Source organism: Seriola dumerili, unplaced genomic scaffold (assembly GCF_002260705.1).
Source record: "Seriola dumerili isolate Sdu_G_001 unplaced genomic scaffold, Sdu_1.0 BDQW01000052.1, whole genome shotgun sequence".
NCBI lineage: Eukaryota > Metazoa > Chordata > Actinopteri > Carangiformes > Carangidae > Seriola > Seriola dumerili.
The window spans coordinates 19,839,602-19,867,552 of NW_019174307.1; the positions used below are offsets into that span (position 1 = coordinate 19,839,602).

Genomic DNA, 27,951 nt, shown 5'->3' on the forward strand with positions numbered 1-27,951 from the left:
CCCCGGCCCCCAGGGATACCATCACCAGGAGGGGCAACATGTGCAAAACGCAGCGATAAATCAATAATGTACGACGTCCCACCACATCTCACACCCTGGATTAACAGGCCTGATGCATGCTTATTTACACACACACACACACACACACACACACACACACACACACACACACACACACACACACAGTAACAACCCAAATAACACACCCTCCATTCAAGCAGACAAATATATATTGATAAAATGAATATGTATTAACACATTCGCATCTTTTATTCTATTATTTTAAAATCAGACATACACAAACACAGATCTATTCTCACACACACACACACACACACACACACACACACACACACACACACACACACACACACACACACACCCCACATACACACACACACACACACAACACTAAATANACACACACACACACAGCCCCTGGGGAAACACATACACTGACCACAACATATGGGAAATCAATACGTGTTTTAAAGGATTCCCCAGCAGCATTTACCCCCTCGGGGTTTGTGTTGTTGAGCGAGTAGAATGATTTTTTTTCTGTATTGTCTCCATGTTTGCTCTCCTTTTCATTTTCCCATGTCTCCTTTCTTTGTTCCTCCTTCTCTAAAAATCATTATTTGCAAACGTAAAGGGATCAGTCTTCTTCCAGACTGCGAGGCTGCGTCCTCACTAATGTTTTTACAGTGATTTAAAACGAGAACGATCTCCGTCCAGACGAGCGTTTTAGCTCCGAATAAAAAATAAATTCAATGCCAACAAACCTGAAAACACAAATCACATGACCATCCATGTACACTGTGCATACACATGCCAGTGTAAACAGGAAGCAGATGGTCTACTCTGCAGTTGGTTAGTTGGAAGGGACAGTTATGGCATCAAAATGCTGAATTTAACTGAACAACAGCTGCTAGCAAAGACAACAAGGTCGGTAACGCCTGTATATCCTTGTTGCTTCCACCACTGGTAGTCGTCAATGATCAGACCCAATCAGGGAGCGAGTTGGGTGTCTGTGTCATCGTTTCCAAAAGTCTCTGGAGTGGTGTGGACATAGCCAAGGTGATGCGTTTCAGCACGATAACATATGTAGCTGAGGAGCTTGCTGGTTCATTAAACGGTGACTGAAACATCCCCCGTCACTTTCTGACATCACTGTTGGCGAAGCGACATAAAGACCTGATGTCAAACCGTGTTGGTTGACCTCGACTCCAAACACTAAGATCAGGTGAGCAAATGGAGAAAAAAAAATAGACATTGACAGAAATTCAAACACTGTGTGTTCAGGGGTGTTGCTCTGTGCCCGACCCTGACCTCTGACCTCTGACCTCTCTGTGGAGAACAAGGTTTCCTACAGCTGTTGTGTAAAACTGCAGGAAAACAGGGAGACACTGAATCAAAGACAGAAAGCTCTTGTGCGGGTTTGTGGTCGGCAGTAAATGAACGTGAGTTACAACCTGAAAGTCCGAACGAAACGTGATTAGACGACGGAGAAGAATAATTCTCTGAAAGTCTAAATAAAGCACAAGAACCATGTATCAACCTCAACGTCAAACCTAAGATCACAACATATATATATACATATATATATATACAGTAACATAAATGTGTATCATGACACAACAAACGTGCTAAATCACGTGGACGTCGTCAAAACTTCTTCACTTAATTAAATCGCCTCTGTTTGTTCAACATCCACTTTCTGTTTGGCCACTGACACAGAGCCCCTTTTGTAAACAACCCCCCCCCCCTTCCTTTTTCAACAACCAGAAAGAGGTGAATACCGGGGGAAACCCATGTTGTGTTGGTGTTAGAGGTGAATGTAAACACAAAAACACCATTAAAACACAGCCTCGGGGAGGGTGGAGGTCCAGACCAAATTCACTTTTTAATGGCCGGCCTGAGGCTAACTAGCTTATAGCCTGTCCTGCCTGTTAGGGAGACAACACAGAGCTTCTAAGACTCTTTATCTTGTGGTGGTTTACTTGCCCCACCTGCCAAAATTGTCTTTGTGTTTTTCATCCCATACGTTTCGTTCTTGTTGTTCGTCATTAGCTCCAAGCTGATGGAGACAGCCCAGTTTATGTGTTCAGTGTTTACCCAGCGTGTCTGCAGGGGCCACTCGGCTTTAGCTTTTAATCCAATGTGACATTTTAGCATTTTCATGGCAAAAGCAGCCGAGGGAATGCACAGATGAAGCAGCGAAAGGGCTGATGCGTTTACTGTCCGACTGCCGGGCTTAATGTCAAAGTATAGCCTAATGTAACCGGAGTGGGAGTTCCCCTCGAGGGCAGCTTGGGTGTCACTTTTCCGGGCTTGATATGAACAAAGTGCCTGTCACTCAGTCCTCCCCCCAAATCCTCTTTTATCCCTTTGTGTGTCTTTCTTCTTCCCTACGGTGCGTTTCAATAATCTGAGCTTTACTCCTTCCTTCCAACTTCTCTTGTTTTTTTTGTTTTTTTTGTTCTGACTCTTGTAAATTTTTTCCTCCATCTGTCCGTCCACATGGCTCTGCCTCTTATCTCCAGCCACAGCGTTTCTCCAACTGTTCCTCTCTGATTCAGTTTATCGACGCCTGTCGTGTCGATGCACTTTGCAAAGTGTAAGTCATGGATGTAGCGCTCTCGTTCTGCTGCGTCACACAGGTATGTTATTATGTTATCAACAGATTTACAGCAGTTTCACATTGACCTGTGACACAAGCTCAAAATGCACTGAACACAAGCTGTTTAAAACCTTTTCCCCTCTTTTCTCCCATCCTCCATTCCTTTCACCTTCTATCTCTCTCTTCACCTCCTCCATCCACACGCTACGTTTTTTTTTTTTTTTTTTTCCAATCACATGTCCCTCATCTCTTTCCAGGAATCGGTCCTGGCCTAATTCCCCATTACTGAGATTGATGGACCAGGGGCTCAGTACAATTGCTGGCTGGCTGTAGATAACAGTGGAAGCAGCCAGCCAGCATGTACAAGCAGCAGAATTGTAAACACCCTGCGACTGCGAGCTTCCTATCCCCGCTCAAGTTTTCACTGACCTCTATCAATCTATTTTTAGTTCATGTGAGTATTAGGTTCACAGCCTTGATTTTCTTAAATTACTAAATTGAGGCTGTTGAAATGTCGCTTCAGTTCACTTTCTCTATCGACTGAAACACATATTATTTAAAATAATCGCTGCATCTGAGAACGTTGAACCTCAGTCTACCCAGCTCTGAGACACAGTTTAGATTGGAGCAGAAATATAAAGTATTTAAGTTATTTAAAACTGGTTGTTCTTGACACTGTCACATTGGTCGTAGTTAAATTCTGGATGCTACTGTTTTACAACTTCTCCTAAGCAGCGGGAAATCTTAAATAGGTGAATGATACTCCATTTTTTCTGTGTAGTCACTGTCTTTACTTTTGTTTAGAAGATGTTTTGAATTAATTTAATAGCATAAGCTGAAATTTTTAAAACATCAACAAGAACGTCTGACTTCAGTTTCTTGACTGTGAAACACGTTGGCTCCAGACTGAGGCTTAAAACTTCTTCAGTCTCAAACTTGTCTGTGACTGAGGAGATTACTGGAGTTTACACTCCTGCTTTCAAGGTTAAAACATAATAAAAGTAATATAATAGAAGGTACAATCAGCTCCACAACCATCAGAGTATAATCCTGTTATTTAAGCTGCACTGCAAACTCAGCCTGTGTATGTGTGTGTGTTTGTGTCAGAGCAACATGAAAGCTCCCAGTGTCCTTCGGTCCAAAAATAGAGCGGAGAAAGCCCTCTTTGTGTTCGCTCTTTTCAATCGACAGGACAGTTCCACAAAGTGACCGACTGTTGTGTTTCTGTGGGACTGTGCGTGTGCGTGTTTTCCCAAAACTCTGTGCACTCCTGTAACAGATTACTTCTGACTGGGAGAGCCGATGACAGGCGGACTGTTTAGCCGCCGGAGCCACAGCAGGTACGAGTGGCACCGAAACCGTTTCATGCCGTACTTTAGGGAAAAAGAAAAAGAACAATGGCTTGTTTCTATGTCTTTCTTATTTATTTCTTATCAGTGCCTGAAACCTGCCCTGAACTTACAGTCAACCTCTTATTTAAGCCAAAAACCTGAGTACTATTCAATGAGGGAAAAACAGAGGGCATTGTTTGAATGCTCAGTGGTTATTGTACCTGTCTTAACTAAACTGATGATCTTAGAGTGATTGTAAGAGCTACAGTTCCCGTTAGACTCCATGTTTATGGCAGGATTTCTGTCTGGACTCAACTTCTGTAGCTGTGAGACAAAAACCTCTGATCGTGTCTGAGATTTTACATTTAGCTTTTGGTTTAAAGGGAGTTAAATAAAAAAAACATAAATGAAGCTCCTGATCTGTTCATGTTTAAGAGCAAAAGCCGGATTTATATTTTCATTGTCGTCAAGGACACAATCTTCAGTCACACATCTGACTGTGTGGTTTGCTGCATTTCCTTTGTTTCCACCATGTAACGGTTTCAGGACCAATATTTAACCTCTTCAGATTATTTCTCATTTCCTTTGTTTCCACCATGTAACGGTTTCAGGACCAATATTTAACCTCTTCAGATTATTTCTGTCTCTGTCTCTCTCTCTCTCTCTCTCTCTCTCTCTCTTTGCCTGCAGAGAAGAGCATTTTAATTCCTTCTTTAAGCTGCTGCCATTTATTTGAATAAAGCTTTTGCAAAAGTTGAAATACACTGATTTTGTTCTGGTGGTTTTATTCTGTGAAAGTAGACAGAAAAAGGACGTTTCTGCACAGACTTTGGCAACAAGCTGCTACTGAGCGCAAAGAGACTGAAAATCAGACCCAAACAGACCAGGCCAGGTCTTCTCTTCAAACAATAGTCAAAAACGCACATCTAACCTCCCATGCTGCAGAGACTGGAGACTGGCAAAGCACGTTCTCCAAAACAGGGAATACAAAACACGTAATACTGTACGGCAACAGCTCCCTCCTGCAATCTGATACTGAGGAATGCGGCAGATAGGTGGGAAACCCTTGTGGGATTAAAGACCAGTGCAGTGCAGTCAGTAACTCTCTCCACGAGATGAACGCAGGGGTGGTGCTGTAGATCAGCCGTTAATCTCCGGCGTGTTCGGTACTAACCGGTTTGGGCATCTTTCTCCTCTCTCCGCCCGTCCCCTGTTGCTGAGAAACCAGAAAGAAGTCGTCCTCCGTCTTCCTGCTCCTCTCCGGGGCACCAGCGCCTGAGACACAACAACAACAACAACAACAACAACAACAACAAATGCACCAATGTCAGCAAACAAATGACATAAACATCAGATACAGTCTATTTTTCCATTTGTTTCTCTCTATGATTCATCATTTCATGTATAAAATGTCAGAATTGTAAAAACAAACAAAAGAAAACCGAGGCCGAGATGAAGCCTTCAGATGTAAAGTTCTGTCTAATCAAAAGTCTCAATCCCACAGATATTCAGTTCACAGTGACAGATACAGAGAGAAGCAGCACATCCTCACATAATCAGACACTTCAACCGGCAAATATTTCACATTTTTGCTTTATAAATTATTACTCATCCCATTAATCAATTATTTCTGAGCTCCTATTCAGGCTCAGATTTTTCTTTTTAGCACTGGTCTGTTGGGCTCATCGACGGCTGGCTAGTACTAACACCAGGGTCTCCTACCGCACTGAAGCGTTAGTGATGCTTTGTGGGGATAAAAGTGTCTGTCAGAGGAGTACATGTAAGAAAGGGGGGAGGGGGGGGGCGGGTGTAACTTCCTTGAGCACAGAACCAGAGAAACAAACGGCCACAAAAATGGAAACAAGCCCAGATGAGATTGATGCAGATGTACAAGCTGTGCAGAAGAAAGTCAGGGTTAGGGTTAGTCTTCCATTGACATATTTATTCAATCAACATTAGAGATGTTAAGTTAACGGCTCTTAGCAACCGCTACCAGCAACAACTCTGTTATACTGGCTGAAGATGATGCTCATTGATAAGGGAAAGATGTTCACGCTGCCAAACACAGACTGCTAATATGAACATTATGTCAGAGTGAATAATGAAGTGACGCTAAACCGCTTCACCGTTCAAGCACTAGTTCTACGGCGCTACCTCCAGCTCCAGTGAGAGGAACACATTAAACTTAACTGAACTCAGATGAATCCAGCAGAAATTCCTCTCTACCCACAAGTGAAACTGCTGTTGAGACTCAACCGAGGAAACACATACAGAAACACTTATGTTAGCAGCTGCTACTGAGCTCCAGCTGAAAATCCTCCAGGGTCCAGACTGGCAGAAGTGTCCCTGGACCTTTACCAGCGTAAAACACAACGCGCTGAGTGACGGTTTGGGACGAAGAAGAGACAGAAGAAGGAAGAGGCTGTTGCAGAGAGAGAGAGAGAGAGAATTGGGCAAGTTAGCCGAGACGAAAAAACGAGAACTCCAAAAATAGAGGCAGAAATCATAGAGAGAGATATAGAAAGATAAAAAAATATCACTTCCTCTCCTCTCCTCTACTTTATCTTTTTCTTTTCATGTGCATGACCTCTCCGAGGCGACCCGTGAGCTGCTGAGTGTTTGCAGTGAAGGATGTGCGGACGGTGTGGGTTCATGTGGAACTGCTCGTCAGCTAAATGACCAGAATGTAAAATAGAGAGGGCAGTTGGTAGGTGTCCCGTAGGTGCCACATCTTTGTGATGTGCGAGGCCAGAAATAGACCTTTCTCAAGTGTCAGCACAGAGAATTAAAACCGGGCTCAGTCACAAGCTCAGTCTGAAGGCAGAAACCAAAGCTGAAGGTAAACCGGAGGGTTTGAATCTGAATTGGTCTCATGTACAAAGCATTTGTGAAAAAGTTCTTCAGGATATTTTTATCTCTAAAAACGTTTAACCAAACCTTCCGTGGTTTGGCCCGGATGATTTTTAAACTGGAACACACACATTTTTTTTCGTTGTTGGTTTGTGGTGAATTCTAAGCCATTAAAAATAAGGGTTAGATCTAAATATGAAAAACAGACTTTGTGTTTTCTTCAACATTTTTCAATATGTTTTCAAAGTGGCTCGTCTCAGCGTGGTGCAATGTAGAGATTTGCTTCATATTATGAAAATAAGCCCCAGTTTTAAATGGACTTCACTGACTTCTGCTGCTTCTACAGAGACTTCTTGTACAAGGAAATCAATAACTAGCCATTCAAAACAACATGTCCATTTGTTGCTAACGCTAAACACTCGCAGACAGAGACGCATAAATCTGACTTTGACGTGATCATAACTTCATTGACAGACTGTGTATAAACGCACTGAATAATAGACGACAGCGCTGCAAACATTTCTGCACGTCTACAAAAAGCAAATTACACTCTATTGTAACAGAACTGTGCACTTCATACAAGCCTGATGTAGGTCACAGATTTCTTTACTCCTCTTTAACTCTTCTATACGTTTCTATTTCTTTTACAATCTTTTAAATGTGCGTTGAATATTCTTGAGGCAAACTGCCAAAAGATTATAATCACATCACAGAGCATTATGAATCTGCTTTGAAAAAAAGTGGCCTAATTCAGCCCTAATTCTCTCTTTCACAGTAGTCTCCAGGAAATTCACTTTGATGTGCCACATAACTGTGGGGCACGTCCTGCGAATCAATGCACAGCTCAGTGAGACCTCCCCTCACCCCACCAATGTCCTTTTGGGGTCAAATCCTTGAGGTATATGAGGCCTGGAATATGTCTTTGTTCAAAGTCAGCGCCATAAATCAGAGCTGCCTCTTTGTAACGGCACAAAAGCAGCTTAACAAACCCAGGACTGTTATAATAAAATACTACAATATGACACCAAACACTGAAGCCTTCAGCACATTAAACAGATTTAAATCAGCATTATTTATAATTGATACGTAGTTGCAGCAAATTCATTGTTCCACCTCTAAACTCAGCGGTTCTTTGCAGTAGTTTGGCTGCAGCCTGGAAAGACAAAAGCACCACAAACACACACACACACAAACACACACACATCCTAAATGTGGTGTCTGTAGCTAGTATAATGTGAACCACGCGTACAGGTCAAGCCGCTGAATGTAACTCTGCTAAATGTGTAAAAACTAAAGCAGGTCGACTTCATAAATCTGCACAATGTGCAGCCTGCGGTGAGTCTATCAGCTGGATCTCCCTGTGCAATCTTCTCCACCTCCTCAGCTCCTTTTCTTGTGCAACGTCTTTCCATTTCACCTCGACAACGGTGAGAGAGGGTGAGCGAGTCAGCAGAGCATTGACGGGAAAAAAAAGAAAGAAAAAAGAAAAGGAGAGAGAGAGTCAGTGAGAGGGAGACACATAAGAATTCACGGCTTGCCTTGACCCATATACCTGCAGCCAGGAGATAGGTGAAGACACTGAATACTAAAATAATGAACAGACTTAAAACGGCCTCACTGCTTTGCTTTGAGGTGGCGGTTTTTGCTTAAAGTCAGTGGAAACTACGTGGAGCTTAATTCATCCATTCTGCAAAGTTTTTAATATATTCTGGATAAAATGCATCTTCCGGCTCTGCGCCTCGTCTCGTTCTCTCCTGCGATCTCTCTCTTTGTTCCTGTGTTAGTTCTTTCAGCGGCTTCAGTCGATAACGTCTGCTTTGTTCTCCGTTCTGCAAGGTGAAAGTGATTACCATCTACAAAATGTAATAGAATTTAATGCTCCAGGCTTTATGGAAACACGTGACCCTCTGACCAATACACACACACGCACGCACGCACGCACACACACACACACACCTGAGGGTGACTTGTAGTGTGTGCTATAGCGGAAAGCATCTGGAGCTTTCCAAAAGAACACAGGTCAGCTCTGTTTAGCAACCGGCTACCTCGTAAACCTGGATAAGCCCTCAGTGTGTGTGTGTGTGTGTGTGTGTGTGTGTGGGTGTGTGTGTGTGTGTGTGTGTGTCTGCACTCAGTGAAACCAGAGGGTCGCTCTCGGGCGGACACAGCTTCCAGGTCACCACTCACGTAGAAAGAAAGAAACTCTCTCTGTGCACATCACACTGTTTCATCTCACTCGCTCTCTTTTGTCCAGATCAATCTGAACGCACTGTTGTATTTTAAACACTTAACGTTGTTATACCTCAGATTCTAATTTCTCTGATCAATTCAAAAAACAAATAAAAAATCAATAGAATGAAGTCAATAATCTGCAGGTTTAGGTTGTACAGAATCTGTCAAATCAATGAGAGATATTTTGTGGTTAAAAGATAATGTACATGTTGAATACTGGCTGTTGATGTTTGCTTTGACGGGTGCAGGACGTGTTAACACTAGCTACCGTGCCTCAGGGTTAATTAAGTTTTATCAGTGATCAGCACAAAACCAGGTTCTGGTTCTGATCCAGGACCAGGTCTTGATGTGCGACCGTTTCTCCTTCAGATGTTTTCTGCAGGAAATTAGATTCTGGCGACTTTAAAAAAGACTTCTCTCTCTGCTTGTCATCTTTACTTTCGACTTCTTTGACTTTTCTTACTTGCGTTTCTTTGTGAATCTTTAATCACTGCACAAATTAATAATTTGTGTCTTTTCTTGTGATGTAATTTTTAAGATTTCAGCACATGTTGGACTCTGATTTAAGTGTTTCCTAACTAAGAGAACTCCAACTGAGAGAATGAAAGCTCCGCGGCAGTTTGAGATTCAGCTCCTGGTGTCTCTGTAGTTGTGCATGTGTGTGTGTGTGTGTGTTTGTGCGTGTGTGTGTGAGATCCCTGGGGTCTAAATATCAACACAGACATTGTTAAGATAAGAAAGATCTGCCTAACAGACGATAATGAAGCCGTCTGTTTGTTAAAAACTATGGAGGAATATTTCATTGTTTGTGTTATGTCTGTTATTACATGTGTGTTTGCAGAGGCAACAACATCTCCTGCTGCAAGAGCCAGAGACGACACACACACACACACACACACACACACAGACACACACACACAGACACACACACATTCCAACAGCTGTTATAACAGCAGGAAAGTGTACCAACTGCTCCGCTTGACAACAAGGCCTTACTTGTACATCAGAGGAGGAAAGTAATTTGACTTCCAGCGCGAGGAGGCGAGTGTTTGTCAAACAGCACAAACGGCCTGTCCAGGGTGTGACCCATGAAACCACAAACATAAACACACTTCTGATGTTGCCACTTAAAGGACCGTTCGAGTGGTTTTTGCACAACCAGTCCAGTGAATCATGCGTTCTTACATCTTATATTAATAAATGCGTCATCAAAATCAACTCAGAGACTTGAAACTTGCTCAGCGCAGCTACTGCATCACAACTGAAACACACGTCTGCGCTGGTTTTTGTGTTTAAGTTAATTCATTTTGCAGTTTTTAATGTGAACCCAGCATGGCGCTCCCATTGGACGATCAAATCATTGGCTAATCTGCAAACTAGTTAACGAACGGTAGTCGGCACCAAGGTAACTCTGCAAAGTGGCAACACTTACAAAAGAAAATGTCAGGCGGTGAATATGATGATGAGGAGCTTCTACGTGACCAACTACCGCATCGCTTCGAGCCGGAGAACACTGAGGAGGAAATGGTGCTGAGGCGAGCGAGGACCAGAAGGCCCCTGATGGTCCCCTGTCTAATTAGTAAGTTAGTTATTTTACTTTCAGTGTGAACCTGAAACCTCCTGTTACGGACAGGTAGGGATGGTGTAATTTAACATTAACCTGTAACCTGATTACATAAACATTCATCTTCTCTGTCGGCCAGCACAGATCGGTGGCCTCTCTCGTCACCCTGGAGAGGTTTCTCAAAGAGAGAACGTCTTGGCAGGGACGAGAGGAGAGTTGCTTCCCTCCCGTGTTGTACTGGCTCTCAGAGCCAAATATCCCTCTGCTACTGGCACCTACTCTGGGTACAAGGATACGGAGGATGCTGAAGCCCTGATGTAACTCACAGACCAGCACTTCACTGCAAATTAACGAGACATTTATATCAGAAAAGGACTAAATGTACCTGTTATTAATGACCTATAGAATTATTCCTTCATAGTAAAGCTGCAGCATAACACTACATTTGATTCTACGTGTCCCGCTTTTGAAATAAAAATACATTTCGCACTATTTAATGTCCTAATTATGTCACACTGTAATCATCAACAGCGGGTTAACCATGAGAGTAAATTCAATCCCTGCCATCAAAGTAGGAATCCCAACAACTTAAAAGCAATCATGCAAACATTTGACTTCTGTGCTGTTTCTCACACCCAGGAGCCGCAGACCTCATGGTTTCACGGGCGTCCTCGTAGTAAAGTCGCCAAAGTTGTGCGTCCCACTGAGCTGCAATGTTTTGGTCAGAAATGTGGTTTGCTTCACGGAGCACCATCTGTCCAATCAGAACTTCTCGTAGGCGGGACATCTGTCCTGGTAAGCAATCCAACATGGAACCACGCAGAAGGAATGCACCGTGTATTCTTTGCTGTGGAAACTAGTCCCGGTTTAAATCATCGTTTTACAAGCGAAATCATGATTACTACAAGCATGAATCCGGACATGTGTTGCGTTTTGTACAGTGGGCGTGACACAGATGGTTGTTATTCTATAATCACTGGCACAGGCCTTCAGACTGAAATCTGGATACTACTATTACGCCACTTAAAAAACTTGATTATGGAGAATTCATCATTTTTAATCAGATGCACTGTGCCTCCTTTTCAGTGTCCAAACATGTTAAACTTGCAGACTATGGATATGAGAGGAGGAGGAAAAGATGGAGAGTGAGCAGGATACGAAAGAACAAATATGTAGCATCAGTCCGGATCTTGACGTTCAGCTGCAGCAGTTTAAAGCAAAGCGGCTGTAAACAAACAAAGTCGCATGGAGGGTAAACAAGGTCACGTACAGAGCCAACAAACCCCCCCTGACAAATGATTCTCCCAATCTGTCCAACACTGGTTTGTTGCTGAACATACAGTCAAAGCCCATAAAGACAACTGACCAAATTCAGAATCAGATGAATCATCATTGTTCTACAGTTCATTATAAATGAAAGAAGAAAATAGACCACACACTACCTGACATTGCTATTTCCTGCCAGGTTTATTAATCTTTTGATGAGTCCAACAACAACAACAACAACAGGCTGGTGTACTCCGCATTATTAATATTCATGTGATCAATATTTACTGCAATAAATATTCACTTGGCTAAACAGATGGGGAGAAAACATCAGTTCAAGTTAATGGAAATGTGAGATTATAAACCGTCATCACTGCCGTCTGCTCCTGCATGCAGCTGACACTTATCCAGGTCGACTTAAAAAAAAAGGATTCAGTGAGTTGATGTTCAGGGTTTTTGATCGTGGACTGAACGATATCGGTTGCATCATGATTCAGAGAAACGGCGCAGGAATGACAAGAGATGCAGAGACAGAAAAAGAAAGTGAGAGAAATCAGACAGGAGGAGACCGTGACAGCGAGAAGACGGAAAGAGAAACTGGATAGCGTCTGTCAGTGAACCTGGCTGTGATGTGGGTTGTGAAACTAAAGCATTTGCTCTCTGTCACCAACTGATACCAACCAAGCAAATCACCTGCTCTGCCTCAGCTAGCGGTTATATTTATCATCGATTGATCTGCAGATTGTTCATCGACTGATCAATCAACTTTATATAGAACTGATGATGTCAGAAAAATGCTGCTTATAATTTCAAGTCTAAAAGTGACAAAGTTTTCTATCATATATGAAAGAAAAACAGAATAAAACCCAAACAGCTGAGAAGCTGGAAACAGGAGGACAATTTTAGGAACATAAATGTCCATGAAACAGACTTTAACAAAGAGATTTGGAAATGATAACTACACTGATTGTTACTCGAACTGTACAGTTTAATGCCCACTGCAGTGCAGAGAAACTTCCCGAGTTCAACTTTGACCTACTGTACTTATTACTAATGCATGCATGCACTCTTACAATACAGTGGATGATTATAGTGGATATTTCTGGAACATTCACCTCTGTTTCATCCATTCTCTGATTTTGGCTTTGACTGGACTGGGCATGTAACCACAGCTGATAGAACAAAAACACAAAACTAAGAGCCAATTTCAGAGAATTTGCACTAAACGTTAAAAGCGCAAATTTAAAACTGGAAACAGGAAATGAGAGAAACTCAAGAGAGACGGATACAAATTTCCTCTAACAAGCTCAATGAGACAAACTGCCAACCATTCAGCACGAGGAGCTGCTCCGGCATCGCAACCAACGCCGTGACACCGTAGACCAGTTTCAGACGGTCTCACGGTGCCAGCTGGTGTGTGAAGAATTCGTCTAGATTCAGCCAGCTCCACAAGCTGAATCTGAGGCCAATTCTGTGATTTGCTTTCTCCATTTAATATGTCTGTTTACTTGTGAAAAATGGCTTAAATTTGTTTCCGCATTAAGTAGCTAACCCGGGGCCTATTTATTCTGCTGCTCTTTAGCAGATGCACTGCTGTGGATGCTGCTTTGTTAAAAAGGTCAGACCACAGACTTCTTCTATTCATCCAGAAATTCATAGAACGGTTCATGTTCTGGGGCAATATGTCACTTAACATTTTAGTCTACAAATAAACAGTTCATCTTTTTTTTTATTCAAAATGGACGCATCTCATTTAAAAAACAAACTCTAGGGCTTATTATTAACCAAAATGAGTGACTTTAACTGAATTTAAACCTTGACATTCACTTTTATTTGCAGAAATTAGCACAAATAGGGGAGGCCTGGTCTGGGTAAGTCAACATTCTCCCTCTCCGGTCGTGAGCAATGAGATTATTCAACAGGTTACAAAAAAGAGAGAAATCTAAAACCAGCAGTCAAAGGTATCTCATGTCATGATGCGGAGCCTCTTTCTCAAATGAGCTGTAATTTGGTCCCCGGAGTGGGCGGAGCCGGGAGCAACAGGAGAGGATTTGAGCGACGGGGATAACAGCCAATCACAGGCAGAGTATCCTTCCCCGACGCCGACGGAGCATCTGTTTGTGCCAGATGGACCGTGAGCGCGCGCCAATGTGACCGTATTCTGGACCGCCGTTTACGTGCAAAAGCCAAACTAGCCCGTGTTGCACGCGCTGTAACTCGGCGTGGTTTCCAGGACGGAGGGTAAACGCAGTTCAACTCACTCAAACTTCGCTTAGTTGCGTGGGGAACCGAGCGTAGATAGGATACGCATTTAGGGACCAGCAGCTGATTATATCTCTGGTGTACGTCTGTGTTGTGGTTGTTCACATGACAAACACGTTTTTGAAAGTTAGACCCGCTTTTGAAAATGCTTTTTACCTGACAGGCGCAAAAAACAAACAAACAAAACAAACAAAACAAAACAAACAAAACAAAACAAATAGCGGAATTTCAGAGTCTCCTGCCCCCGAGGAGCGACTCCACAAATATTGACAGGAAAAAGCCAACAGAGCTTCAGTTTAACAACAGGCTCATTGTGTTTTAGCAGCTGCTGGTTTTCTACATTGTTGCATAAAGAAAGACAGAAATAAAGAAATGCGCATCGTCAGCAGCAGCAGCAGCAGCAGCGGCGGCGGATCTCGCTGCAAAAGTTGCGGCGCAAGAAGCATTGTTTCCGCCCCGAGCTTCCCAAAAGAGCTGCAGAAAAACAACCAACAGCACGTCACTGAACCGCTGAATTTCAACACCAGAGCTGGACACGTCCATGCTCGTCTGGGTGACTGGTGAAATAATTAACTGATAAACGCCAAAATGCGTGTGGAAGTGCGGAAGCGGAGTCCGAACAGGAGCGGTGGTCTCTGAGCCGTCTCCAGGTCATGCTGAGGGGGGGGGGGAAACAGGACGAGCATCTAATTACCCTGACTACTAATGTAAGCCCCGTTCTGTTGCATAACATGTTAAAATGACACACGGCACCTCATCCCCAAAGTGACACATCTTTACTCACCCGTCCAGAAACGTGCAAATTGAAAAAAAAAAAAAAAAAAGCCGGTAAGAAATTGAGGTAAAGCCAAATTTTGCGCCACCCGTCTGACCACGCTGCGTTCAACCTGCCTGTCAGAAAGGTAGGCTGTGGTCTGTAACATAAGTTATAAGCGCCACGGCTCGTTAAAGAACCTGCGTAAAACCGCCGTTAACCGCTCTCCAGCCCGGAGAAGAAAATAAATCCCCCTTCTCCTGAACGGCTTAAAGGAAGGCAGGCAGAGATGAAGGCGATCAAACTCACCTCTAACGCCTGGCTGCGCTGAGGATGTGTCCAACTGTCACCCCCTCCAGCTGGCAGCGCGACTTTATATATCCACAGCGAGTAAAAATAGAGCGTTTCACCTTCCCGTCCTCTGCGCTGTTTACCGGACACGGCGCGTACCGACAGTGCACAGCTGATACGGGCTTCAGCGGTGGAGAGTCCTCCGCCAGGGCTCCCAACGACCGGAGAAGAGGTAGCCTACAGACAGTCAATATGGCTGACGAACTTACCGTGCCGAGGCGTGGTGAGCAGAGTCCTGCAGATTCACCCCCTCCCTCACCCCGTGACTGAAACTCTGCAGAGCAGTCTGCTGCGGGGTGTAAAACCAGGGGGTCCCAAAACTTTACCCTTCCCCAAACACGGAGACGTTTTACACCTCAGAGGCCCCTCCGGTAAACGGGTTAGCTCACACTTTATTTTGAGAATATACTTTGGCCACTACAACGTGTACAGTTTACAGTCAGGATGATCTTTGAGTTGGATTATTGAAAGATTGAATTAACAGCTTGGTTTGTGGAGATGCAATAACTGACGCAAAGCAACTCACTCTTTCCTGGACATGGATTTTTCTTTCATCAGCTTAACCTTGGTCTAAATATGGTGATTTTACATGGAAGACTTTACATCTTAGTGGTTAAGACACCTGTGCCAGTGGTGACCTTTGCAGACACAGTTATGTTGCCACACCGCCAGGTTACCTCTCATTTCTATGGTAGTCATCTTGCCAAAATAAGAAATCTACACATTCAATCGATGATCAGTCACAAATCAATCAAAGAACAGATTCAGTCCAAGAGTTCTGTGGAAATCACAGGTGGAGTTTGAACTTTCTACAGAAGCTATTCGAAGGCCGGAGACACAAAACATGGCTGCAAGAACTTATATCCTGCTTGTGCCTGATAATGTAAGACGCCGTTTCTCATCACCTGTTGTTTGTGTCTGTGGGACTCTGTGCTTTACTTATTGATCAAAAACCTGTTGTACAAGAGATAACAGTATTGCATTACAAGCTAATGTTTGGGGAAATCCATCTCAGAGGACATACAGTTAACAGAGGTGATGAGCATGTGTCCATGTAGATGTGTTTGCATTAGTTGTTATACTTCCTTTATTATAATAGGTGGTTTTAGAACAAGGGCTTAAATACATCGATATAACAACAATAGGAGTGTCAGTGACAACACAGCAAACTCTGCTTTCACCAGAATTCAAATGTGAACATTCACATCTGATACTTTGATAAACTTTGCACTATATTTCCAGGAGACTATTGAGAAGAGGATCAATAACCAGATGAATCTTATATGTAAGAGGAAACCTGTACCGATTTTTATTTTACCAAAGGAAACATCTGTATCTTAGAGAACGGTATAAACTTGGTATAATGAGGCTCTTTCTCATTGGATGAATGGCTGTGTTTTTAATTTTCTCTGTTATTTTTATTACAGTATTTTATTGTTATTATTTGACTATATGTTATTTAATGTTTTTAATTTTGGTTTCACCTGAATAAATAAAATAAAAAGGTTTTCAACACTACACAGATTCAAAAGTGAACCCTGATAATTACTGTTAAGTTTTCATTTTATAAAACTTTATTTGGAGTAAAAACCCTCACGGTTTGATGTCGGAGAGGTTGATCTTAAACAGGAAGGTTGGGCACATGTTGAGTGTTTTCATAGTTGTTTAACACACCGCCGACTGCTTTACCACACAAATGCTTTCCCATGAAACAGACATGTCAAAGCCACACTGTCTCTCCAGGGCTGCGTTCACAGCTCTAACTAATGTATTCACTGAAAGGCAGATGTTCAGTAAACAAATACATCAGCAACACTTGCCTCTCTGGTTTTCTTTCCACCTCACCAGGGTGCGCTGCCCATCTCCGGCTCCTGAAAAAGCTCTCCATTCATCGCCGCCTGTAAATGAAGGCTTCACCAAAATAGTCTCGTTGTGAAACGGAGCTCGTGTGGTTGTGAGGAGGAGAGATGTGTCATCTTTTGAGCTGTGAGTCACTGGCACGAAGCTTTGCCTCAACCTGAAGCCCTGATGAGAGAAAACACAACCGGGACACCGAGCATCAGTGATCTGCAATCTGCTGTGAGCACGGCAATCTCAGCCTGACTGGTGCCAATGGTCATAAATATTTAGAGCAATAAAACCCTGATATAAACCCTCTGTTAAATATCGTTTACTTGTTACATAGATTAGGATACTGAGGGAGATTAATGCACCAGTGTTTAACAAGGCTCCCTCAGAAATATACTTTTTTAAATACAGAAATACTAAAACATACAGTATGATGGATATTATCTGCCTCTTGATAATACAAGCTGTGATTTACAAGCATAAAAACTAAAAAAATATACACATCTTTACTGCGTGGAGCACCAGAAATGACAGATACTCCACGTTTCACCTTTTATCCGTCAGTGATTTTGTTCACACAACATCTGGGAGTATCGGCCCAGTACATTAGGGCGTGTCAGGCTACGTCCGGAGCTGAGAACAGGCTACAGGCTAAAACATAATGAGGAATGTGTGGCACTATATACACATGACTGCGTTCAACGCCAACATCCTCCTCACACAGAGAAAGGGAGAAAGAAGTCGGCTGAAAATGGAGGCCAGATTATAATGACAGATCTCCTGGGAGGCTGATTCATCAGTTTGCATCTCGAGCCTATTTTAAAATCACTGACATGAATGTGAGAAGTTGAGAGGAAAGATGAAAAATGCTGCACAATGAGGTGTGAAGTAATTGTACTTGTCTTTCTTCTTGTCTTCTCCGTTATTCTACAACATTATGCAGCAGGTGCAAACACTCGTTGCCTTGCACATTTTTCATTTTGTTCACATTCCTCCCACTTTTCCTTCCTCTTTCTCTCTCTCTCTCTCTCTCTCTCGCTCACCTCTGCTAGGCCGTGTCCTCTCACTTTCACTCAGCAGTGTGTTTTCAGTCAGCAGTTTAAGGAAGTAAGGTAGTACATTAAATGAGATTACTGTAATCTCATGGGTGCACTCCAGTGACACAGCTGGTCGTAATTCTCTCCTGGGCGAATAGGAGACTTTTCAGCTTTTTTTTTGCAAATTTAACCAACGATTCTGAAGCTCAGTTAATAAAACTTTAACTATTCTATCTTCTATTTTATTCTGGACCTGAAGGTGTGGAAGAGCCTGACCGTCCTTTCAAAAACAGTGTAAATCTCATTTTTTTTTTAAAAATTTTGCTTTTAAGTGATTTATTTGATAGTTTGATGGTTTCATTTCATCAAATTTTACTATTTTGTGTTTTATTCACTTCTTTTATTTGTTTGCACCATTTTTTAAAAATCTTTTCTATGAAGCACCTTGTACTGTACGTATGAAAGATGCTATACAAATAGTTTTATATATTAAAAACTATCTCCTTAATTGAATGATTAGTGTGTTTTGCATCAGATTGTAAGAACATGTGAAGCTTCAATGTTTCGTAGGGTCAGTTTTTCTGTTGTGCAACACTGACACCTTATGGTCATTTACCATATGACATCAGCGCGTCAGTCTCCAGGGCAACGCGGGATACAAAAGGCACTGCAGTAAAGATCTCTCTTCACCAGCACCATGTTGCTTTGTGTGAGGATTTGGGATCAGAATTTAAATTGTCTTTGCAGCTGGAGATGAAAACTGTATCTCTTAAAGCCGGTCAATCATCTTCTCCGTGCCAATAATTGTTACTGTGACTGTGTGATTGCATCATTGTAGAGTTTGTCAAACACAGGGGCAAAATATTAAAATAACCCTTTTCATGTACAGTGCTTGAATTTTACTTCATTTTTGCATTTTGGTTCTTTATGTTTGAACAGGAAAGAACAGACGTGATATTTCATAGGTTGTTACCATGAAGCAAAGTTAACTGCAGTTGGGAGGTTTGAGAGCAAACATCACATAAATCAGCTGCTGTAGGTTAAAGTGACATTAAGTAGAAATTTAGTTTGGATGTTGTTAAGACAGTCGCGTTGCTCCTGTGAATCCAAAGCAAACACCCACTCTGCTGTTCATGAGCAGGTCACTGAGTATAAGCTTGAATTCCTTCGCTGAACCTGACCTCTGACCTCCGTGTGTGGAGTCTACTCATGTTGGTTGTTCAACAATCTGTCACATTTGCCTTTCAAACCCCCGGAGGACTCCGACATCTTCTGTACAGATTTGCTTAGGACTTTGGTTGTCGTGCACGTACGTGTCTGAAATGGAAAATCTTTGCTCACCGCTCACAGAAAAGGTGACCGCACAGCGACCTTCAAATGGTGGTTCTTCCCATGTGGCGAATGCGGTTTCCAGTCCGCAGGTCTTTATCTTCCTGTGGGAAACATCAGAGTTGTGTTTTGGTTACAGCAGATCAGCTTTTTACCGGTGAGCACACATTTCCTGTATTAAAAGAAAAAAAACAAGATTTCAATTCATAATTGTTCTGTGTGTAACAGTGCTGAAATTATGTTATTAATCCGTTAGTCAACTGACAGAAGACTAATTGATAATATATCTTATATGGTTTTCATTTTTGAACTGTTGCTCAAACAAAACAAGCAGTTGGAAAATGTAAACTATTTTATCCCATGTCATTGAATCTGCCCACGCAGCGTTATTTCCTCATATTTGATGCATTTACGAGTGCAATAATTTTATAACTGTTTACATTGTTGGGTTGGTTTTGGTTGTTCTCACGTCACATGGTTCAGACAAAGGCTGTCCTTCAAAAACAGCATATTATCATTAATATAATCTTGACCTTTAATCTATTTTGCCAAAACTGGTCACAGGCAGGAAATTGGATCCAGGCACTTTTTCATTTCCCTCATGAATTCTTTCATGTTCCTTTTTTTTTCCCACACACAGAAAAAAGTAAACAAAAAAAAAATAAAAAAAATACCCTGGAGGATTCTGAATGGCTCAAATATGATAACTCATTAAAAATGTATAGAAGTCACGTAGGCATGGGTGGTAAATTACTTAACAACATTATTATGTGCATAGGTGAATATTAGTGGTGGATAAAATCTAATACCACTTCGCATGACCTTTGTGATTCTCCATCCACTTCAAAAAGACATTAGAGAGGGAAACAGGTTTAAAGTCTGAGAGGAAGTTTCCTCCACGGCCACAGGAGGGCAGCAAATCACCACCTGGCTGCGCTACATACGCCACCTTTGGATCCCTTTGTCATTTAAACTGCTGAACAGTTTAATCTCAGCGTTTGCATGTATCATTCTTCGTCTATTGATTCCTTGAAGTTTTAAGCAAAGAGAGGTTTGTCTTGTTTGACAGGAGAGTCAACAGAGCTCGCACTTCACATGATGTCCTCGCCGTGAGCCTGTTAACAGTACAGTGCAGCTTACAATAGGCAGCTTGTTTGCACATGGAGGTGGTTTGACGCTGTGTGTTGGTGAGACTGAATGTTCTCTGACCGCGATTGAAGTTTCTGGTATTTATACAGCAGGTGGAGGTTACAGCAAACTGAGACACAGTGAATGATTCATAGCCACTTGTTCTCGCCGAAGAACACCATTAGAAACTTCCTCATTGTATGGATCTTTCTGGGTCAACTTAAGGATAAGGCAAACAATAGTCTTTGCACACAAAGGACCAAAAACTAACTAATTACCTTAATTAATTGATCTTACAAACGAGAATTGTCAATATATCCAAAGCCTGACATACTGCATCTTATTCCTCTGCGCCACAGAGTCCCATTAAAATATTCCAGTGCTCCATTATAATATACATATTCCTTCATTCTGATGCACATGTACACTGTAGTTCATTGTGACTCAATCCCTCATAGGAAATACTCCCTACAGCACCAAGTGTGTATTAATCCACAGCTGAAAATAGTCCCCAACTAATCAACAATTTACTCTTTCTTGAGTTACCTTTGCTGATTATTACACTGCCCACATTTAAGGAAATTACTTTGCCTTTTATTTAAGTGAAACTAAATGTTTGTGAACCCTTTTTTAAAGATGTATGTCTTCAATAAGTACAAATGGGTTTGGGGCTGAGAGCCGCAGACGGAGCAGGCAAGACGGAAAAATGATTGGTTCTGGTATTTTCATAGGCTTTGCTGACAATAAGAAAAATATGAAAATAACAGAACACTCTTGCCTTACATATGAAAATGTAATTGGTACTTTAACATGTGTCTTGTCATTGGTGCATGTAAAATGTACTTAAAATACATTAAATGTAAGTTATAGTACCGGACGTTTCTGTTTTACATCAGCCAGAGACAACACACTTTGTCACAGTTATATCTTGTATTCATCATCTCGCAGCCCCACGACTCCGGTTCTGCCATTTATAATATTCCAGTTGTTGGTTCCCGTAGACCGCAATGCTCCCCCCCCACCTCTCAGTTGTGTTTACAGACACAAGTTTAACTCTCTATCGAATATCCACTGCTCCATATATCAGCTCCACTTTCATCATTTCATCTTGTAAATGTCATTTACGTGAGGTTTGTTTGGGTGTGTCAAGCTCTGGTAACCAGACCAACACCAGGCTTTGATGGTCGACACAGAGTTTGGCTTCGTCTGCAGGTTGACGTGATGTTTTCAGCAGCGTGGAGAAGAAACAGGGAAACCAGCCATCAGGGCCTCTGAGCGCCAAATGAAATATTATTCCAGTGGAATAATACGCTGCTGGCAGGAAAAGTGCTGAATAAATCAAATTATACATCTAATTTTGACAAGAATTGTAATTGTAATTCTCACAGTTATTACTGCAGTGGCGTCTGTTGTGATGTAAAATGGGGACAGAAATCAAATGAGAATATTCTCTGTGTTGCTCAGCAGTCGGCATGTTGAAGGGACGGAGGACGCATGCAGTTATCCTGTCTAATTATTCTGTATATTATACAGTCTGCAACACTAGCACTCAAGTAAATAAATACTGTAAATAAACATAAACACTGGTTGCTAATTGTCAAAGGGCTTTACACCGTGGGGCCGGCAGGAGGCTGTTTGTGTGTTTGTTTTGCCATATAAGGTATTGCAGGATTATTGTCACAGCGTTACTCTGACGGGCACTTTCACATGCAGCCCCATCACTCACAGTGACATGTGGCACGTGTCACCTTCAGGAGCCGCAGTGTTTCCATGGCTTTATATGGTGGAATCACAACATCAAAGAGCACAGGCCAAAAATCGCAGAGGTGAAGGGAAGAGGAGGAAGAGGAGGACGAGGAGGTGAAGGGAAGAGGAGGTGGTGGCAGACCGAGGGAATGAAGACGAAATGCAAAATGAGGATGAAATGGAAATTCAAAGTGACAAGAAGCAGGAAAAGGAGGAGGAGGAGAAAACAGAGCAGGGGAGTGAGTGAGAGAGAAAACAGCAGGAGAAAAAGTCAGGGAGGGAGAGAGGAGAAATAATTCAACAACATGACTCTTGTGGCTTTCAGAGATACGTATCTGAGAGTTTCTCGTCTGCTTTAACACAACCTGCCTGTCATTTTTTTTCCAGATTGTTGGCTTTGGTTTCTATCGTTTGATTATCCAACTGAACTCAAATTCATAGCTGAGCAAAAGATGGAGCCAAAAAAACTGCAAAATTCATGAGCAATCAGTTGATCAGACATGTTATAAACAAGCCAACTGTTTAGCAAGATTAGCCAAAATACATTTTCACAGCAGCTCAAAGCTGAACCAGGAAGAGATAATAACTTCACTGTTCCTGTAACACTGGTCTTACAGCTGGTAATTCACTTCTTTTCAGCCACGTTGCTACAAATCTCAGCAATTAACTTGGTGAGTGCGATGTTTATGTAATTATTATCAAAGGTAAAAACTGACAAAATGACAAAAATACAATCCGAGTCACTGAATACTTGTCATTTGCAGACATGAAAGTAAAACAAACTTTAAATGATCAGCGTTACACTTCAAAAACATGTTTACTACTCGATGTTACCGAGGTCGTCTGCTTGTCACGTCCTCGCCCTCCACTTTCCCTCACTGTCCTGCAGCTCTGACCTATTTTGGTATTGGGATGATAACATCTTCTTGCCTGGGAATCTTCAAGCACACAGAGAAAGAGAGAGAGAGAGAGAGAGAGCGAGAGAGAGGGAGAGAAAGTTAGTGCTTTGTTTGAACTCAGTTGCCCTGTAAGTGTGAGACGGTTCGTGTTTATCTTAATACACATTAGATAGAGGCAGAAGTACACCACCACACTTCTTCTGATGCAGGTCAGTAAAGCAACTTAAGTTGAAGCTATGATCCAACACCGCTTCAAAACCCGAGCAGCTGTGTAGTCTGGCCGAGCGGATCACTGTAAACACCCTGTTAATTGACACGCACTGGGACACTCCTGCTCACAGTATGAAGATGTAAACATGTGTGTACACACTGCTTCAAAAAAAATAATATTCCACTCTGGTAAACGTATAAAATACAGTGGATATGAGCTCAGACTGCCAGTAAACTCCATTAGAAACACGAGTGCAGACGTAAACACAGTAATTTTGTTTAGAGTTGTTTAAATAAGGTATTATGGTCCAAATATTTGTAAAGGAGGACGAGCGTGACTTCATCTGGATGGATTTTTATCATGCCAGGTTTATATCTTCCTCACTGCTCACACTCAGCAAAAAGTGAGGCTCAAATTTGCATCTGTTTCAGGATAAAAGCCTCAGTTTTGAGCATCAGTTTGAATCATGTGTATCATGAGTCCCCTGAAATTATGGAAGTAAACACCAGATAATGGTCACAAGCGATTTACGTTAATATTTCTAAATATATATGTGTCACAGCTGGAAAAAAAAAAAAATCAAGAAAATTAAGAAAACAAATTCACAATTCTGACATAGTTAACAAGTCCGACAAACCAGCCACAACCAAATCAACCCTGGCTTCTTTCCTCCGGTGGACCTGAGCGGAAGGTAGAACAGTCAGGAAAAGAAACAGGCTGCATGCAGTGTGCTGAGTCTAATGCTTTTCCATCAGTGACCTTTTATCTGCTCTCCAGGCAACCGCCACCATCGCTTCACTGTCGCCGCTTTTGACACCAGCGTTTGTTATTTAAATGTCATTTCTATATTCGACTTGGCAACATCACAGACCCCGCAAAACCTCTGTGTTTGCAGGTTCTATACTGTGTTTGCATTTTGTTTTGTTTTCTTTAATCTATATATCCAGGTAGACAACCCTAGAAATCTAGGCTTGCTGCCAAGTGTGTGTGAGTCTCCGGTCTGTGCACACATCTGCTCTCCGGCTCATATTGTGTGTACACCTGCTGCTGCATATTTAAATGAAAACTGAAATTAAAAAATTAACATTGGAAGCTTGGAAACCTCTGACCAATCGCTCTGTCGGCCAAAACCTACATTTGTTCAGCTGCTGCAGCAAGAAATCCATTTGATCTCATCCATTCCGTCTTTGGCTCCGATTCCACCACTGAGGCTGAACAGGTGCAAACTGTCCTGTTAAATAAAACATTAATACTCATCTAATGTCTTTGTCCTCTCCCATTGCTTCAATCAGCAACAGCTTTAGAAGTGGAAACGCTGTGTATACAGTATTAGAAACGAATCTTCCCCCGAAGTTCATTATGTGCGTTTCCTCTCACTCAAATGAAAGAACTTCAGTTTCTCTCTCTCTCTCTCTCTGCTTGTTCCACGAAAGTTCAAGCATCGACCTCTGACCTTGTCGACAGCCTCCTCTCAGTACGACCTCTTCTCAACCCTGACAGGAGTCACCGCTCCGATGCTTTTTGAGCTTGACATCTCTTTCACTCTCTCTCTTCCTTTCCACCTGCTTTTCTAAGTCATTTTTTTTCTTTTTTCCTTTCGCTCCTTTTCTTCCAGGTCTCTCACGTTTTGTTTTCACTTGTTTTCAATTATCCTCAATTTTACAATCAAAAACATTCCTCACCTCTCGCGCTTCAGAGAAAACAGCTGCCATTATTAATTCAGAATATTTATATCCTCTGCCTTATTTCATGGAATGCTGAAATTGTCATTTTTCCTTGAGTCATCTCGTCTCATTTTTCCATTTTGGAGCGCGGCATCCAATTTTATGCCGCAAGGGATCAGCAGGAGGTGATACATGCAGCATGTGCCTCTATCGGATCCAAGATGGCAGATGTTGAAGTGGGAGTGATGCCGTCAGAGGGGCCTCATTTGGCCCCTGACGGCAACACGTGAGCCGTGTGGAGTTACATTCCTGTCGCAGGCCAAGGTGATTTTCATCACTGGATCGGCCGACTGGTTCCTGCATGTCCAGGCAGCAACAGCGAGCCAGGTGACGTCTTATTAATCTTATTCATATCATCTTATTTGGAGGAAATATCTGCAATTAGTCACACTGCGCAGATGTTTAAAAACTTTCCCGAGCCCAAAGATCTGGAATCATATTTCGGTGCTTCTCCTTTTCTGTGCAGACATTTTCTCTCCTCTGTTTCTCTCCTGGTTGATTCAGTGTCTTTTACATTAACACCCACTCTACTGACTTCCTGTGATGTAAGAGGTTTGTTTTTCTGGAGAATGTATGAACACTAATTTTGAATAATCATAATATTTTGGTGAGATAATGATAGAAGCACCTTTCAAAACACAGAAAAGACAAGGAATAAAGGGAGTAAATTGAAAACATGCAGCAGTGTTTTGTACCAGCTGTAGTCTTTGGATGTTTCGCCTGCTGATACCAGGATAAAGAGCGTTGCAGTAGTCCAGACTGGACGAGATAAAAGCACAGATGACCTTCTCTAGATCTGCAGATCAAAGCAGTGATCAGATCTTTTCCTTTCCTATAATGATGGATACCGGAAGACATCTGTTACCAGCGGCTTTAAATCACATCGGCCAAGATTTGGCCATTTAAAGTTGAATGGAGAGAGATTTAAATGTCTCTCTCTCTCTCTCTCTCTCTCTCTCTACTGACCATCTCTTTGTTTCCAAAACTGCCTTTTTTGACCATCATCACACTCAGTGGACTTGTCTAACTTGATGTGACGAAGGGATGAAGTTGTGGGAGGAATGTTGGGTTTGTTAGACCAAACAGGAAGTGCTCTGGTCAGGAAAGTGGGTGGCTTGGTTTCTGGATGACCTCTCCGCATTGCATGTCTCTTCTACTTGATTCTTGCTTTCCAACTGGAGTCCACGAACAGATCCTGTCAGACGTCTTTCCAGAGCCTGCTGAGTTCCCATAGTTGTCGTTATTGTGGTGGTTTTATTTCAGTCATTTGTCCGTGTGTTTCTAATGATATTTTACTTTATGACACAGCTCTACTCTCAGTCCTACATTAGACAGGATTACCTTTTTCTTTAAGAATGACCTTGAGGGACGGACACACACACACACACACACACACACACACACACACACACACGTGTTTCCACCACAGGAACTTTCCCAGGGGACCAAGAACCTCTTGAAGAGCTGGAGGAAACAGTGAAAATTTTATTTCCTGTATGACGTTCTGGATGGAAGTAAAAAGTCCCTGCTCTGGAGATTAGACTTTATGATTTCTCAGGATATATTAGGGTGGAGTTTGAAGGGCGGACTGTTGCTGGTGGGTCAAAAACAGATGCCGTGAATATTTCAACTCATGAACCGCTTCATTCTGAAAATGATGACGTGCTGGATGATTCTAATAATATTATCAGGTTAAAACCAAAGTTAGAATCTGTTTTTGCCTTCATGCCGAGCTTTAAAAAAAAAAAAAAAAAGGGCAAGATACACAAAGCAATAGTAACCACGTGTGAGCGAGCTGAGAGCGAACGACGACAGGGAAACAAAACGAGTGAAGAGGAGAAATAAAAATTTCATTTGCCAATTGTTTTATCGCCGTTTTGTTCTAAAGCTGAAACGTACACAACAGTAAATACAGAGAATAAAATGATTACTCTGTGTTGTTATTTTTTAAATCCATCATTGGTCTAAATTTTCTAATCTTGCAAATGAAACTGCACCAAAGCTCCTGGAACTTTTTAGGCCGAAACGTTTCATCAGACTCTCTGCTCTAAAGTGACTTTTGGCCTGTTTGTACGATACAAGCTCCGTCTTTTGTCTCATGCATCTGTTTTTCTTTTACTGATGAATGAAATAGGTTTTATACATACCAACTCTCCGAACTCTCACAATGAAACAGGATGTGTGCAGCCAGATAGGACGCAGTTAATGGGCTGGACTCGCTGGACCTGGCCTATGGACCTGCACCAACACACACACATACATACACACGCACACACACACACACACACAGGGGGATAAGCCAGTTGATAATCTGAATTGCATCCCTGCAAATAGGCTGGTGAATGACAGCTGGTGAACTCTGCCTCCCCAGACAACTGCTGGGCTGTGAGCCAATAGAAATGCAGAAAGTGGGTCAGCATGGTAGATTATACTCCCGTCAGTGATGGAGACGTGCCCGGATATTAGTTTTCCTTCTCTTATTGTTCAGTTAGTCAGATATAAACGCCACTGGACCAAAGCCTCTTAGAGCCACTTACAATGATTATATTAATCTGATTTAAGGGTCTTTGTAAATCAAATCCCTCTGAGGGATTTATGGAGCTGATGAAAACTGTAAGTTGTTTCCCTCGCTGTGGCAGCTGCTGAAGTCATTGTCTGATGATGTTTGCTGAAATATATTAAGGTCATAAAAGGGTAAAAACAGAATTAACAGATAAGTTCATTCTGTCACATAACAGTGATTGTTGCTGATATTTTGAAAACAAAATTCTTTAAATGCTTTCTTTTTCACTGAAGTGT

The 27,951-nt window shown here is 42.1% G+C and overlaps 1 protein-coding gene across 1 annotated transcript in view; it reads right to left on the reverse strand.

The window, feature by feature from the left end:
* The window catches only part of LOC111218761 (radixin), a 36,981-nt gene extending 21,560 nt beyond the window's left edge, over window positions 1-15,421 (reverse strand). The window contains exons 1-2 of the mRNA XM_022741211.1: window positions 15,189-15,421; window positions 5,126-5,226 (exon numbers count right to left, since the gene is read on the reverse strand). Of these exons, the coding sequence (XP_022596932.1) occupies window positions 5,126-5,137 (12 nt within the window). The 5' untranslated portion in view covers window positions 5,138-5,226; window positions 15,189-15,421. The remainder of the gene's footprint in view (window positions 1-5,125; window positions 5,227-15,188) is intronic.
* Between the last annotated feature and the right edge of the window lie 12,530 nt (window positions 15,422-27,951).